This window comes from Mercurialis annua, linkage group LG3 (assembly GCF_937616625.2).
Source record: "Mercurialis annua linkage group LG3, ddMerAnnu1.2, whole genome shotgun sequence".
NCBI lineage: Eukaryota > Viridiplantae > Streptophyta > Magnoliopsida > Malpighiales > Euphorbiaceae > Mercurialis > Mercurialis annua.
In genome coordinates this window covers 24,853,750-24,869,769 of record NC_065572.1, presented here as the reverse complement: position 1 = coordinate 24,869,769, position 16,020 = coordinate 24,853,750, and the positions used below count along the sequence as shown (strand labels likewise).

General features: G+C 34.8%; 1 protein-coding gene across 1 annotated transcript; it reads right to left on the bottom strand.

Annotated features, from left to right (window-relative positions):
• Positions 1-620: 620 nt before the first annotated feature.
• On the bottom strand, positions 621-1,436 carry LOC126672450 (uncharacterized). The gene has a single exon (XM_050366399.1). It carries the CDS (start codon positions 1,434-1,436, stop codon positions 621-623), a length of 816 nt encoding a protein of 271 aa, XP_050222356.1.
• Positions 1,437-16,020: the final 14,584 nt, after the last annotated feature.

The window sequence follows — 16,020 nt, the reverse complement described above, 5'->3', positions numbered from 1 at the left end:
TAAGTGGGCGAAATGAATTTTGTGTTTGATCCTAAAAGATAATCACGTGTCAATCTATTTATTCTATCTTGCCCAATATGTTCCAATCTAGCATGCCATATCATGATTGCTAGATTGAGAAAATAATGAAAAACAAACATCGCTATTATTAAAATAACATTTAGTGTTCAACACTATAAAAACATCGACATAAAATCCACAACCATAATACAATGTACCACTAGAAGTCTTAACATAAACATCTTTAAAAATAAACCAAATCCTAACTTTAACAAAGCAATAACGGAGACCAAGTTTCGTCGAATCTCCGGGGCATAAAGGACATCAAGTAAACATAGAATCTAGCCTTCTTGCAAAATCAATTTGCATGTGCTAATTCCTTTGACTTCAACTCTTGCAATGTTGCCTACATATATCACTTTAGAACCACTTGTAATTCGACGAAATCCATTTATGTTACTCGATTTGTGGCTCTTGAATCTACACTCCATATAGGATGAGATTCAGTTAGCAAAGAAGTACTAGAAACATAAAAAAAATAGAAACAAAACTTCTCTTAAAAGAAGTAAGACAAGACTTTACCTTTTTAGGCTCAGTGCACTCACGAGCATAGTGACCCATCATTCCACAATTATAACAGGTCGACTTAGTCTTATCCCATTTTCCACCACGCTTTTGGTGCTTGTTTCCACCTTCTGGTCCCGGTCTTGCTCTACCATCTTGCCTTTATTTTTCCAACTCTTTTTAGACAATTTACGCTTATGACCACCTTGTTTGAAATTAGATTTAGCAACATATGTTTGAATATCAGGTTTAGCAGCCTCGAGGCGCTCATCCTCAAGTTCCAAGTGGCGCGCAATATCACTAAAAGTCTTAATATTCTCATTGTGAGTCATGTTCACTTTCATGTGCTCCCAATTATTAGGCAAAGATCGAATGACTGCTTGGACTTGCTGTTCATTTGTGAGGTTATGTCCAGCTGATTTTAGCTCCATTATCATATTCGACATATCCCTCAAATGTTGTTTCATTGTCTTGTTAGGGACTTTCTTATAAGTGTCGAATTTGATAGTCAACTGCCTAAGTCTGGAGACAATAGTTCCTCCAAACTTCTCGCGCAAAGCGACCCACATGGCATTAGCAGTGGAATACTGCTGATACTCATACACCAAATCATCATTCATGGAACTGATAAGGATTCCTCTTGCAGTTGATTCCTTTTTCTTCCAAATAGTGTATGTAGCCATGTCGCGCTTAAATTGCGCATCATTGACATTTCCCTCAAAAGCCATTGGTTCATCCATTACATTATTAACAACATCAAGAGCTTCTTGCTCCTCAAGCACATAATGTATTTTCAGATGCCATATGTTATAGTTGTCCACATTGAGTTTTTCACCCTTATTAAGTTCGGCTATGATATTTTTCGAAGCCATTTCAATTCAATAATAACTACAAAGAGACATATTTAATGCAAAAAATTAATCTATTATGTAGTCATACACATCATCATCATATTAATCTAGTCGCAATTAAAAAAATAAGTTATTGAAATTTTTTCATATGAACTAGAACCAAAAGTTCACTATGTTCCCAATCAAATTCATCATTCAAATGTTAAATTTTCTTTAACTTAATTTAAATTTGCGCTATTTAATTCTTTGATGAGAATAAAAAAATTCTACAAATCATAGAATGCCCATCTCATAAAATATTTATTGGAATAATTATAATAATCCATAATATTTTAATAATCGTGAAATATTTATCAAACATTTAAACACACCATAACTCAAGAATAGTCACCAAAATAATAAAATAAAATTATTTAATCGGGGTATGAATCAAGTTTAGAAAATTAAATAAAATTATTAGTAATTTTCTAACACTTGTATATAATTTCTATGAATTTTCCAATTGAAAATTCTTTAACAATTGCATTTTAATCAATTAAATGATTCATAAAATTCAAAATAAATATATAGAAAATTAATTTTCTCCCACTGAAATTCAACATTATTCAAAATATTATCTCAAATATATTTAATATTTTTCTGCATTTAATTTCTGTCAAAAATAATTTATTCTGAATTTATAATAGTAATAAACTATAAATTAAATATTAAATAATCTGCATTTCCAAAAAATACAAAAATTTTATCGAAAATTCAGAAATAAAAATTACAATTTTTCGGTGCGTTTTTGAAAATTTTGGACCACCGGACCTTGCTGCACGCTCCCACACGCGCCTCAAGCGCGTGTGGGGCTTGTGTTTGGCTGACTGCATCAGCAGTCAGCCCAAGCGTGTCCTACTCACGCAGACTGCGCGTGTACCGCACGCACCGTCGTCGGTCTCTTTTTAGTGTCCGGTATTTTTCTATCCCCCTATTTGTGACTGTTCTGAGTTTAACGGTGCAATCGGATTTAAATTTCGACATTGCTTGATACGGGTGTGAATCTCAAACTCCATTAAAGAGAGTATAACATATGCATTCATCTTCAACCATCACACCCCTTCTTTTAAAATGTTTTCCAGATTTTTCATTTTCATGTAGACATATTTAAAAATTCTTAACTTTGACTACACAAATCCGTTTTAGATGATTTTTATGTCATTTTAAAGATGACGTTACGTAGTTCTCATATACGTAATTTTTACAAAATTATCAGTCATAAAAATGGTCGAAAAATTACGTCAAAGTTTCTGAAAAAACACAAAAATTTAAAATTTCCAGAATTGAGTTTTCAACACTCAAACTTTGAATAATCATAATTTTCTCTACACCAATCCAAATTTCGTGTTCTTTATATCGTTTAAAGCTTGAACAACATACTTTATAAATATATGAATTATATATCACAAAACACAGAATTTGGATATTTAAATTTCATACAAAGTATAGCAAATAATGATGCATTTAACATAGCAAATTCATTTTTCAACTATCATGAATTTCAATCAATCAAAACATGGAAACCAACATTATAGGCTCCGATACCAATGTTGGATTATGCGAAATTAAATAGGATCGTTCTAGCCATACCTCTTGTTGATTCCACAAGTTTGAATGATTTAATGCAATAAGTCTCAAGTATTTTCACAATGGAAAATACTTATATTTCACCACCTAATGTACTTATTAATTATATATATTTTAGTAGAGAATTGAGTTATGATTCATTAGTTAATTATGTATTTTCAGTACATGTATATATAAGCAACTAAAAGGTTTCATGAACAAGTGTAACTCTTCATGAAGTTACCACTTTTCATAGAGTTGCAACCTTTTATGAAAGGTATTGCACCCTTCTCTTGCATATCCATATAGTCAATTGGGTTTGGGTCAATCCGTCATGGGCGACCCGATCCAAATACCAACAGAGATTGTGGACTAAGCATCTGATCAATCCTTACTTGGAATACTTTTAGTATTCTCATACTCTATCTTTCTGTCTATCAGTAAGGTTGATCTTATCCATATATCAACTTTATACTCTTTGACTCCACATGTTATGACATTATAGAGTTTGATTGTTTCTTAATTTCTTGTTACTTTTCATTTAACGTAACTCAATTAATTAACGACTTTACATTTCGTTAATTAAAACTAGTTTTTCCAAAACTAGTTAACTAGCCGACTTTGGCTATTAAAAATGTTTATTTAAAACGGTCCGAATCGCAAAACAAATTTAACATCCTTATAGTTCGTAACCCCGTCTACAACTTTTCTTTAGATTCTAAACTGAAATTATCGTCATAAGGTGTCGGAAATTGGTCTTGAAGTTGATACCTTAAATCTGGGTATTTATGGCTGCAATATATCCCCTTATTGCTGCTGTTTTAGACTTAAAAACAGAGCACGTACGGTAGTCGAAACCCAAAATAAATTTGATATTCTTATAGTCTACAAAATCCTCTAGAACTTTTTTTAAGACCTCAGACGAAAAATAAAACCCGAAGATGTCGGAAACTAGCTCGGAAGTTGGTTCCCTGATTTAAACATTCTAAGGCTGCAAAACAGTCCACAAGGCTGCTGCTTTCAGACAGCAGAACAGGGTACCTACAACAGTTATATTCCAAAACAAATTCGACATTAATAAATTCTGTAATCCCATCTACAATATCCGTGAAGACTTCAACTAGTTTCCACTTATCGTTTGTTCACAATAAATTCCTAAAGTTGAGTCCTTAACTTGGTTTATTTATTTTCTTTCATTCAGTTTTTGACCCAACTTCAAACGTCAATAACTTCTAATCTAGCTTGACAACAATACTACCATTTTACTTAAAACCCATCTATGCAACACCATCTACATACTTCTTTCATTTTTGTGTTAAAATTACTACGGTTCGAGGTCTGTTCTTAACCTCAAAACAGCCCTCATGGCTTGATAAATAACATTTTCAGATTTTTATTAACTTTTCTACTACTTTCATCAATCAAAACCGATACTTTCTAAATATGAAAATCCCAAACAAACTTGATATTCTTATTCTCTATAACCTCGTCTACATATTTGATTAAGACTCGAACTTAAACCGACATACCATTCATCCTCGAATTTTTGCCTCAAAGGCAGCCCCTTAATCTACCAAATTCTGGAAATTCATTTTCAGATTTTTCACTAAACTTCAAACATATAAAAAAGCCATCATAAGGCATCAAAACTCAACTAAATTAGTCATATTTCATCTATGTAACACCCTCTACCTAATCCAATTCATATTAAGCACAATCTATCATGAATTGGGGTCCATTTTTGGGTGCGAAACAGCCTTCATCGCTGTCTCAACTGCTGCGTATTGCAGCAGTTGGCAGCGGTTTGCTGCTGCGTATTGCAGCAGTTGGCAGCGGTTTACTGCTGCAAAATTGCAGGAGCAGTTTGCTGCTGTTACAGCAGCAATTTGCGGCTGTTTCAACTCCCTCGCACTCACCCCGACATGCTAGCTCAGTTCCCCTTTCATAACCGAACCCTTAGCTTCAAGAATCAATCAAAGCAACTCAAAACGCAACATATATGGCAACAAAACAGGGCAGAAATTGTCCAAACTTCAATCTTGATATACACAATCCAAATCATAATTGAATTCAGCAAAATAAGAAGTTACCTTATTCCTTAACGTCTTGTCTTCCCAACCGGACCTTAATCACTGAAATTGATGAACCGATCGTTAAGTTATGAACGCCGTCGTTCAACACGCGCAAGAGGGAGAATTTACACACTTTAAGGACTAAAGTGGACTTTTAACCACAAACTTCTGAAGGAAGTTGTGTTTTAATCTATTTTCTTAAGATAAGAAAAATAATATCGATAAAATGATTATCGATAACCATTAAAATGAAATATTGGACGAAAAAGTGCAAGTTAACTCAAAATGGAAATTTGAGCGTTTTTGGCTAAAACATTTCCAAAATAAAATTATTGGAAAATGAAATTATAAGATATGAGATTAATATTATTTAATTGAAAATAAATAATATGGAGTTAGTCGGACCTAAAAGATTTAGTATTCGACGGACTAAATTGGACGAAAGAAAAGTTATGGATTTAAAAGTAAGGAGGTGGAAACTTCAGGGATTAAAATGGACATTAGTCCAAAACTTACTAAAGAAGATGTTGACTTTCTGATTTTCCATATCTCATATTCCTTCATTATCCATTATTCATTGAAAGAAAAAGAAAGAAAAAGAAAGGAAAACATGGAGAAGAGAAGAAGAGATGGGGTTTGGAGTGTTTTTGGCAAAATCGAGCTACAGAGCTCGTTTTTCGATCAAATTGGACGATTTTGGTGGCTATTGATTCAGGACTAAATCCTATACTAAAGGTAAGCATCAATTAAAGTTTTTGTTGGCTGAATCTTGGACGAATTTGATGAGTAAAGGGCTGTTTGTTTCGGCAATTTCATGAATTCATGGTTGAATGTGTTTGATGATTCTTGATGTTTAGAAGCTTTCAATTAGGTGTTTTAATGATTTAATGGTGATTAATTAAGGCTGGGATATTATAGAAAGGTTATTACCGAAATATATTGAGCTTTTAATGGTTAAAGTTGATGAAATATTGATGATAATGCATCGGTAAATTGTGGTATAAAAGTGTATTGATGTTTGAATGTTTGTTGTATGATGATGATGAGTTTGGATTGTGAGTTTTATGGAGAAATTGTGGCTGAGTTAAGAATAAGATAAATTGATGAAAATTGGATAGGATTTTGTAATAGGAGGGTTCGAATTGATTGACGAATTGTGACGTGTTTGGAAAATGTAAATGGAGAGTCGTAGTGATAAAACGTTGTGCGTTTGTTTCCTAGGCTCGGAAAGGATTCCGGATAGCCATGCCCTGCCCCGACTAGGCAGAGGAATGCATAGGAGCTGAATGGGCAGTCATCACGCATTGAGAACAGAAGCATTCATCGTTGGTTAAACTCGACGAGTAACGGGTCGAGGTAAGAATATAGTTCGACGTTTTCAAAATAAGTATTGATTGAAGTTTGGTATGGTTAATGTTCAAGGCATTTGGCCCTAGGCTAGTACAATGATTTATGATATAAATGCTAAGGTATTAGGTTCCGATAAGTTATAAGTTACGAGATAAGTTACGCAAACTAGTAGGACGTTTTGCATAAAACTATTCTGCAAAACAGCACTCTTGCAAAGGCTATATCTTGAGCTATATAACTCCAAATTAAGTTCAGTTTGTTGGTACGGAAACTTAAGAATGTTATCTAAATATGTCTAAGTATAAGTGTCTGCAAAATCAGAACTTAAGAGTTTCATTTTTGACTGAACATTTTATTGTGCAGTCTGCCCTGCACTTATAATCAGCTTTAAGGAAATGACTTCGGAGCTAATTTCTGACACTTCGGGTGCTAATCTCAGTCCGAGACCTAAACAAATGTTTTAGGAGACATTCTAAACTTTAAGAATGTTAAGTTTGTTTAGAGGTCGGACTGTTTTAAATGAGCGATTTCGATAGCCGAAGTTGGCTAGAAATTATGTTTTGAATATTTAGCATATAGTTAGAATGTTAATAATTTAGGTTATTATCGAATTCTTGTAGACTCGCCGAGGCGACTACTAACAAGACACGGGAAGTGACGAACGATATTGCGTTGTTTGTTCTAGAAGATTTTGGATAGCAAGTGGTGAGTTTACAGCCTACTTTTGCGTGTTAATAAAAGCTATTTATTTTGTTTATTATTATAAATGCATAGCATAAAGTACTATTATTATAATGATTATTATTTTTTATTAAATGTTTAATCTTTATGAAATAAAACTAGTATAGTGATTCGAGGAAACGAGCTACCTATTGGGCGTCAATAGGCTGTGTGATCACCAGTGTCCGGGTCAGTTATTGAATTAGTATCGATAGATGTTTGAGTTTAAAAATGTTTGATATGATCTCGTTACATGATGAATATGTTTGGGAATCGAAAGGAGGATTATGATTTCGGTAGATATGAGGTTAACTCGGTTGAACTATCTCGGGACCCGTATCTTACTACAAAAAAATTGGCTTGTTGTGACAAACTATATTTTGTCATAATAAATAGGTGAGTTGTGACAAAAAAAAATATTTTGTCACAATGAAAGTTCAATGAAATGATATTGTGACAAATACATATTGTGTCAACCATTTTTATCACAATAAAAATTAATTATGTTTGTTGTGACTAACTATTTTGACAAAAACATGTTTTGTCGCCGTAATTTAAAATATTTTTATTATGACAAAATAAATTTTATCATAATATTTAAAAAAGTGGTGACAAATTTTATTTTGCAGCAATTAGATATATTTTGTCACTATAAAAATTAATTACGTTTATTGTGACAAAGTATTTTGCCAATAAATGATATTGTAATAAATTAATATTATGTCAAATTTTGTCGTCACTAAAAAAAAGAAAATATGTTTTTGTGACAAAGTATTTTACCAAAACAAATGTTTTGTTTCCGTATTTTAAAAATACAGTTATAACGACCGTATATGAACCTGATGTCAACCTTATGTCAACCTTATAAAACACAAAATAAACACAAAATAGAGAATGAAAAAGGAATTGCAAAAAATATATATGTTAAAGAATAAGTCGAAAAACACTCTTTCCACTACTGTTTATTGTGTAAAATTTATTTGTCAATAAAAAAGGAAATTTGTTTTTGTGACAAAATTTTGCCAAAACAAATGTTTTGTTCCGATATTTTAAAAAGATAGTTATAATAACTTAAAATGAATCTTATGTAAACCTTATGTTAACCTTATAAGACACAAATTAAACACAAAATATTTATAGTTTATTGTGTCATATTTATTTGTCACTATAAAAAAAAGTAAATATGTTGTTGTGACAAAGTATTTTGTCAAAACAAATGTTTTGTGCCTGTATTTTAAAGTATAGTTATAATAACGGTAAATGAACCGGGTGTCGACCATATGTCAACCTTATAAAACACAAAATACACACAAATAGAGAAAGAAAAACGAATTGCAGAAAATAAATGGTAAAGAAGAAAATATATACAATTATAATGATAAAATAAATTTTAGCATAAATATTTAATGACTTTTGTGACAAATTTTATTTTGCAGCAATTAATTAAAATTATATAATGTTGTGATAATTAAATATTGTGTCAAATATTTTTGTCACTATAGCAATTAATTGTGTTTGTTGTGACAATGGGTTTTGACAAAAACCGTTTTGTCACTATATATTAAAAATACAGTTATTATGATAAAATAAATTTTATCATAATATGTGATGGTTCCGATGATGTTGGATCCGGTCTTGATGTGGCCGGTCTGAGTGTGATCTTCAATCTACACAGAAAATATAGGTTAGAAGGATTCGAGCCGATGTTGGCTCGAACACCCTCCGATGCCTAAGTCAGATAGACTGAATTGATAAGAGTTTAGAGTGAATATGAGTAATAAGAGGTCCTATACCTGACCTAGGTCCATTAATCTATAATAGATAGTCATTGCGTTGTAGTATGAGTCTTGTTACTGATTTGAGTTCATCTTCTTGTTAAGATTAGGTAAAATCCGTGTCCTTATCCCTGATTTCTTGGGATAAGGGCGTTATCTGGTCTTCTGGTAACACTGCGTACTGAGTCAGTGACTTCGGACTTGTCGCTGAGTCAGTGAGTTCGGGCTTGTCTTTGAGTCAGTGACCAACGCCACCTGTGTGGGTCTTGTGTACTATTCTCGTGGTGTATCCATCATTAGTCCCTCCCAACAAGAATATTTATATCAAGCATTTATGTTTGTTTCATTGTTTCTATGGAGTGTGTCTGTGGCCTTTTGTCTTGTATTTTGAAAAGTTGCTTTCTTCGTGCTTTGTCTTCTTATCGAGCTTTATTTCGGCTCGGTCCACTTCATTTCTTTGTTTTGTTCTTCATGTTGGATTTTGTTTACTTTTTTCTCCTTTATTGCAAAGAGGGGTGATAATTTTCTTGATGACTTGACTCTCTCTCTTTTGATGATAATGATGATGTTGTGATTGTCGGGTTTAAACATGTGTTACCCAATGTGTATATGAGCGGCTGTTTGACTGACTTTTGTTCCACTGTGATAAAGATCATTTGTGAGGACTACACCGATTATGATATCAACAAGTTTATGTCGAGTGATTTTCGAGCTCTGGGTCAGCGAGCTGCGGCAAAGGTTGCAGCTTAAGAAAGATGGGTTGCATGTTTCTCCAATTCTCCCTTCGTACGCTGCTAGAGATGGCATGAAGGACGCCATGGAATCCGAGGAGGAAAAAGAGCTTGCTGATACTACTGCCAAAGATGGCAAGGAGCTTTTTCCTCCTTCGGGACTACTGAATGCGTCCAAGACAATTTGAACCGTTATTTGGAAGTTGAAACTTCGGAGGTCCTCAAGCATGATTCTCTTGTCCCTGACTCAGTCGAGGAACTTTCTAAAGAGAAAGATTCGGGTGGTCCAAAGGAGGGCGTGACCCCTCTAGAGGAAAAGATGTAAGCCGTATGTTGGACCTGTAGCTAGCTTTCTTTTACTTTGTTTTTGTGCTACCTTGTGAGGTAGTACTTCTTTTGTTTGTACTTTTCTTTAGGGGGATCTTTGTGGTAGACTCCCCCTTTCAGAGAACAATTGCGTGCTTTTTATGAATGTGTGGTTCCTTTTCTTTATCTGTAAAGAATCATATTGTTGACTATGTTATGCGTCTGTGTCATAGGTCTGCGACTAGCTTCTACTAGAGGCATCGAACCGAAAAATGACAAACTTCCAAAATTCTCCTGATGAAGAGGAACTCAATGCGTTTGATGTTGTAAGTCCAAAGGACGGAGCGACCTTTCCAGAGGAGAACATCGTCTAGACTCGTAGCCTTTTTACTTCGTGTTTGTTTTGTTCTTGTCCCTTGAGACAATCATTGTTTTGTATTCCACAATTTCTTATGGTGAATCTTCTGGGGATGCTTTACGATCCACACTAATCTGACGTGGAGATCTGCATTCGCCATACAGTACACTGCGTCTGGTACACCATACTGAGTCTGATATAATACACTGAGTCTGGTACGTTACGTCTATCCCTGTCTGAGTAGGACTCTGTTTGGTCTTAGATATTTCTGGTATGGTTGAACCATATCCATCATTACTTCCTCCCTTTCAAACAAGTATACTTCAAGCATTTATGTTTGCTCAGTCTTCTGCCAAGGTGAAGAGTCCAAGGGAAAAAAATTACGATCCTTCGAGTAAGGAAGAACTTCGTGAGGAGAATACTGATGGTCTAGAGGAGGGAGCGACTCTACCAAAGGAAAATGTTGTTTTTAGCTAGCTTTCGTATACTTTTTGTGTTGCCTCGTGGGACAACACTTCTTTTGTTCTTTCATTTTGCGGCTCTTATGTTAATTAGAACCGGCCCCTTTATTTCAGAATAATTTTCATGTTTTACGGATCAGTTGGTCTACATCCTTCCTCTGGTTTTGTTGGCGCTGTCATGGAGCCTTCTCATGGAGATGGCACAGAGAAGAGTCTCAGTCCTTCCGCCGAAGTCCTAGAGAAAGAATACATTACTCAATGTAACTAGGTACTTTTACCTCCTTTGGGACTACTGACTGCGTCCGCCGTACTTCGAGTAAAATGGTTCTGCTAGTGGTTCTGTCATTCTAGTAGAATAGTCCTTCAGGTGGGATGGTTCTTTCAACGGGGTGATCCTTCGGGTGGAAATGCGTCTCTGGTGGAAATGTTATTCTAGTAGAATAATCCTTCAAGTGGGACAGTTCTTTTGATGGAGCAATCCTTCAAGTGGAAATGTTCTTCTAGAAATATAACGCTTTGAGTGGGACGGTTCTTTCGATGGAGCAATCCTTCGGGTGGGATGGTCTTTCTGGTGGAGTTGTCCTACGATAAATAGTCCTTCACTTTTTGTCCCAGCAACTCTGCGTCTGGGTTGTTCGTCCTTCGGTAGTTGTCCTTCTGCGTCTGGGTTCTGCATCTACGCCTGGGACTTCGTAAATCTACATCTGTTCCTGGGATTACTTGTCCGTCGGTTTTTCATAACATCTATGTGTCTGTGCCTGGGATCTGCGTCTGCACCTAGGATCTGCGTCTATGCTTGGGACTTCGTCAATCTACATTTGTACCTGGGATTACTTGTCTGTCGGTTCTTTACATAACATCTCTGTGTCTGCGCTGGGATCTGCGTCTGCGCTTAGAATCTGCGTCTATTCTTGGGACTTTGTCAATCTACAATTGTTCCTGGGATTACTTGTCCGTCGGTTCTTTTCATAACATCTCTGTGTCTGCGCTTGGATCTACGTCTGCGCCTATGATCTGCGTCTATGCCTGGGACTTCGTCAATCTAAATTTGTTCCTGGGATTACTTGTCAGTCGGTTCTTTTCATAACATCTCTGTGTCTGCCCTGGGATCTGCGTCTGCGCCTAGGATCTGCGTCTATGCTTGAGACTTTGTCAATCTACATTTGTTCCTGGGATTACTTGTCCGTCGTTTCTTTTCATAACATCTCTATGTCTGCGCTGGGATCTGCGTCTGCGCCTAGGATCTGCGTCTATGCTTGGGACTTCGTCAATCTACATTTGTTCCTGGGATTACTTGTCCTCCAATTCTTTTTATTGGTGCATTTCTTCCTTGTATGACTGGTATAATTGTTTCTTTTCCGAGTGTCACAGTAATTTCTCTTCTGACTGTCACAGTGGTTTATCTTCCGACTGTCACAGAAGTTTATCTTTCACAATGGTTTCTCTTCTGAAATTCCATTAAGCAATATTTCAATCATTGCGAACTTCAGTAAAAATGATTCAACAAGTAAATTTTAACGCCAATATAATAAAGTAATGTTTTTTTATTCTGTTACTTCAATATTTATAATTTAGTAGATCTATATATCGATACAATTAAACGTTATCCTACAAGCATCATAAGATTGCCACTTTGAATACTTGTGATATAAAAGGAAAATACTTATCTGTTTTTTTTTGTATGTTGCACTGGTATCTGCGTCTGGTACACGGTATTGTTCCTTCTATGACATAGAGAGATGAAGAAGTTTAGATGAACTAAACTTTCTTGATTCGACGGCTTCATATATTACATTTGATGGCCGCTTATGCTCTAATTTGTTGATTTTCACTCGTGACTTCCAATCTTTTTTTTATGGTTGTCTATCACCGAGAACCAAAATTAAATTTATTCAAGAACGAATCATCATTCCCATAGACGGCGCCAAATGATGGTTCCGATGATGTTGGATCCGGTCTTGATGTGGCCGGTCTGAGTGTGATCTTCAATCTACACAGAAAATATAGGTTAGAAGGATTTGAGCCGATGTTGGCTCGAACACCCTCCGATGCCTAAGTCAGATAGACTGAATTGATAAGAGTTTAGAGTGAATATGATTAATAAGAGGTCCTTTACCTGACCTAGGTCCATTAATATATAATAGATAGTCATTGCATTATAGTATGAGTCTTGTTACTGATTTGAGTTCATCTTCTTGTTAAGATTAGGTAAAATCCGTCCTTATCCTTAATTTCACGGGATAAGGGCGTTATCTGGTCTTCTGGTAACACTGCGTACTGAGTCAGTGACTTCGGACTTGTCTTTGAGTCACTGACTTCGGGCTTATCTTTGAGTCAGTGACCAATGCCACCTGTGTCGGTTTTGTGTACTATTCTATTGGTGTATCCATCAATATGTAAAAATATTGTGAATAATTTTATTTTCTTGCAATTAAGCGAAATTAAATGATATTGTGATTAATAAATTTTTGTCACCATGCAATTGAAAAAAAATTAATGATAACAGGATTAAATGGGTTATGAAATTATATTTTATTTTGATAAAAAAAGGTATGTGACAATTAAGATTCAAATATCCAAATTAGGTTAATCTCTTATCTTATCAAAGCACTCTTTATTAGGGAAAAACTTTTTTTGCTGAATATTGACACCACACTACCGCATCAATTCCATACGTTGTACACTTCTCACGCCGCCGCACTTTCATTGATTTTGTGTTTGTTGCTGCTTATTTGTCTAGGTATTTTTTAACTTAAGAAAAAAGACTATATTGATTAATGTAGGATGAATTTCACATTCAAATTGCTTATTTGTTCAATTGATAATTTAAATTTTCAACTGATTCGTACAAACTCGAGGTCGGGCTTCAAAATCGACGACTTATCACCTATTCTCGAGTTTGTTATCTTAGTAAAAACAAGAACTTGAGGTTATGCTTCCATTTCGTCGAGTATTAAGACTTACATCAAGTTTGTGCTTAAACAGAGATAAAAAAAGTCGATTTAAGGATGTAACTCGTCGAGTCTTAAGCATGACATCGAGTTTTAACATTGCAAGAGACGTATAAACTCGAGTAACGTGTAAAAGTCGTCGATTATATAGCCTTACCTCGAGTATGTTTATAACTGAAATGGCATGAAATTTCTAAGGTCTAATAACCTATGCAAGTTTAAACAGAATTTCTGGCTAATAATACCTCATTAGAGAGGGTCTTCAACCTTTTTAACAGTAACCCTAAACAAATGTTAGTCTTGTTTCAGAACCGCAGGTAGTTCAGGGAAAGAAATTGGAGATAAGTTTAAAATAGCTAACGATATCTGATTTGTAATGGGTAAGTTTTAATTATATTTTCAATTGATAGATTTGTACCAAATATTGATGTTGCCTAATATATTATTTTGGAATTAAAGGACGCCATCAGACAAAAGTTGGATGAAGTCGTACCGATTTAGTTCATGTTATATTCAAGGGGTCAAAAATTTTCTGAATGTTGCAAAAGACTTTACTGATTCAAATGGCAGAGTTCGATGTCCATGCAAGAACTGCATCAATATTTATTTGAAGCCATTGCACGAAGTCAAAATGGATCTATATCAATATGGAATTAGTGAAAACTACAAAAACTGGGTGCACCATGGTGAGACTTCTCAACCTCGTGATAGTTTTGATGGCTCTATTAATTCGGACAATGAATTGGAGAATAGTGGAAATGATGTTTCAGAAATGTTAGATGATATGTGTAATGCAACTTTTATGGACACCGACATGGAAGACAGACTTGCCAATCAAGATAATAACATGCTAGAAGGAGAAGTAGCAAAATTTGCTAAATTGTGGAATGATTCTCATTGTGAACTATATCCTGGAAGTCAAAAATATTAAAAGCTCTCTTTTCTTCTTAACATGATTAATATCAAAGCACTCACAAATTCTGGTAATAAGTCATTTTTTTCGAATTTGGAGTTGTTCAAGGATGCACTCCCGAAAGGAGAAACCCTTCCAAGCTCAAGTTATGAGGTTAAAGAATTGATGCGTGATTTAGGACTCGGTTACGTAATTATTGATGCTTGTGTAAATGATTATGTGCTATTTTGGAAGGAAAATGAAAATCTTGACACGTGTCCAACTTGTAAGGCCCCTAGATGGAAATTAGGTTTCGGAAAACGCAAGAAGGTTGCTCAAAAAATTCTTAGACACTTCCCTTTAGTACCTAGACTTCAAGGGTTATTTATGTCTAAAGATATTGGTGAAAATATGAGGTGGCATAAGGAGAAACGTGTAGATGATGATACGATTAGATATCCAGCTGATGCTACGGAATGGAAAGATTTTGACCAGAAATATGCTTGGTTTGGGAAAGATGCTCGTAACGTGCGACTTGGGCTTGTTAGTGATGGATTTAACCCTTTTGGAAATATGAGCACGAGTTATAGCATGTGGCCGGTGATTGTGACGCCATATAACTTACCACCATGGAAATGCATGAAGAAGAATTTTTTGATGTTATCTTTGCTTATTCCTGGTAAGGAATCTCCCGGAAATAATATCGATGTATATTTAAGGCCATTAATTAATGAGTTAAAAGAGTTATGGGAGACCGGTGTGACAACATATGATGCATATAGCGGTAAGAATTTTCAATTACATGCTGCATTATTATGGACAATAAATGACTTTCCAGCATATGGAATGTTATTTGGATGGAGCACAAAAGGAAAATTGGCATGTCTTGTGTGTAATAAGTGGACGTGTTCGCTAACATTAAAAAATGGAGTGAAGCAATGTTACATGGGTCATCGGAGATATTTACATGCCCAACATTCTTGGAGAAAAAGCAGAAAATTTGATGGCAAACCAGAGCACGGGTCAAAGCCTGAAAAGTTGTCAGGAGATGAAGTTCTAAGGCAATTAGATTTGCTTTCTAAAGACCTGGTTTTTGGGAAGACACCTAACCAAAAAAAGCGTGCACGTGGTCCTGAAGAGCTCAATTGGAAAAAGAGAAGTATATTCTTTGAATTGTCTTACTGGAAAACATTAAAATTACGTCATAATTTAGATGTAATGCATATTGAGAAGAATATATGTGAAAATATATTGGGTATGTTGATGAATATTGATGGAAAATCTAATGATAAAATTAAGGCTCGAATGGCTTTAGAAGCAATGGGTATAAGAAAAGAGTTACATTTACAGCAAATAGGAAATAAATTTCTTATGGCACTTGCTT